At 46.7% G+C, this 1265-nt stretch overlaps 1 protein-coding gene across 1 annotated transcript in view; it reads right to left on the reverse strand.

The window, feature by feature from the left end:
* Positions 1 to 1265, reverse strand: part of LOC107288203 (zinc finger protein 850-like) — a 22720-nt gene that overhangs the window by 13898 nt on the left and 7557 nt on the right. The window contains exon 3 of the mRNA XM_015816792.1: positions 43 to 742. Within this exon, the coding sequence (XP_015672278.1) occupies positions 43 to 742 (700 nt within the window). The remainder of the gene's footprint in view (positions 1 to 42; positions 743 to 1265) is intronic.

Consider the following 1265-nt stretch of genomic DNA (forward strand, 5'->3'; position numbering starts at 1 on the left):
TTCGTAGGGTTTCTCCCCGGAGTGAATTCTCTGATGTCGCACCAGGCTTAATTTCCAAGTGAAAAACTTCCCACATTCTGGACACTCTCCCCTTCCCGGAGCAGTGTGCTGACTCTCATGTTTCCGAAGAGAGGAACTTTCAGGGAAGGTTTTTTCACACGCAAAGCATCGGTAAGACTTTATTTCTTGGTGATCCTTCTCATGGAGCCAAAGCTGGGACTTCTGAGGGAGGCCCTTCCCGCCTTGCCCGAACTTGTAAGATTTCTCTCCTGGGTGGATTTCCTGACATTGAAGCAGCTCTGACCTCTGAGACAAGCCCAGTCTTTTCCGTCCGTTCTGGCATTCCTGAGGTCTCTTTCCCTGGTGGATCCGCTGATGAGCTCCAAGGTCCGAGCCTTTAGCAAAACGCTTCTTGCACGCTCCGCATTTGTAAGGCCTCAGTCCAGGATGGCTCCTGAGATGCTTGGCAAAGGCCCACACTTCAGGAAAGGATTTCCCACATGTCGAACACAAATGGGATCCATTGCCCGTGTGCAGCTTCCGGTGGATCAAAAGGAGGGACCGGTAAGCAAAGGGTTTCCCGCACTGGGAGCACGTGAAGAGTCTCTCCCGGTTCCTCTGAGGGGGATTTTGCTCAAAGGGTTTTCCCCGCTGCATCGTTTCTGGAGGCTGCTCACTTGCAGTGCTTGGCAACCAGAGGCAATTTGTAAGCAAACCTTTGGTCAGAGGTTTTCCCAGGCACCTGCGGGATGAAGGAAAAAGAACTGAAGAAAAGACAAAGATTCATTCTTCATTCAGATCCCCAAAATATCCCAAACAATAGTTAAGGGGACCTGACCCATGGAGGGATACCCAAAACCTCAATTTCATTCCATCTGAAAAAATATGCTGGTATTCTCCCTATGGAGCTGATTCCCCTTTCTTAGCAATAGAGGAGGGATGGCCAACAGAGTCCCTGTAGTTCCCCATTTGTCTGCCTGAACTGGGCCTATCTCCGCCTTTTCCATTCATTCAGTTGGGGGTAGTGGTGGTGATGCAGATGAGAGACCCACTGCAAGGACCCCCACATAACTTGTATGTGTCAAGTGGGTCAATATATGAACAATTTTTATTAACATGGAGAAGATGGATTGTTTATATTCAAAAGAAGCACAGAGTGGTGGAATATAATTTAGGTTTTCAGTAAACTTGTTTTTTTTATTTTTTAATATATTTTACCTACTCATGTAGACTAATATATTTTGTGGAGTTAGAGATTTTAATAT

The sequence above is a fragment of the Protobothrops mucrosquamatus genome, unplaced genomic scaffold (assembly GCF_001527695.2).
Source record: "Protobothrops mucrosquamatus isolate PMUCROS unplaced genomic scaffold, P.Mucros_1.0 scaffold_119, whole genome shotgun sequence".
In the NCBI taxonomy this organism is placed as follows: domain Eukaryota; kingdom Metazoa; phylum Chordata; class Lepidosauria; order Squamata; family Viperidae; genus Protobothrops; species Protobothrops mucrosquamatus.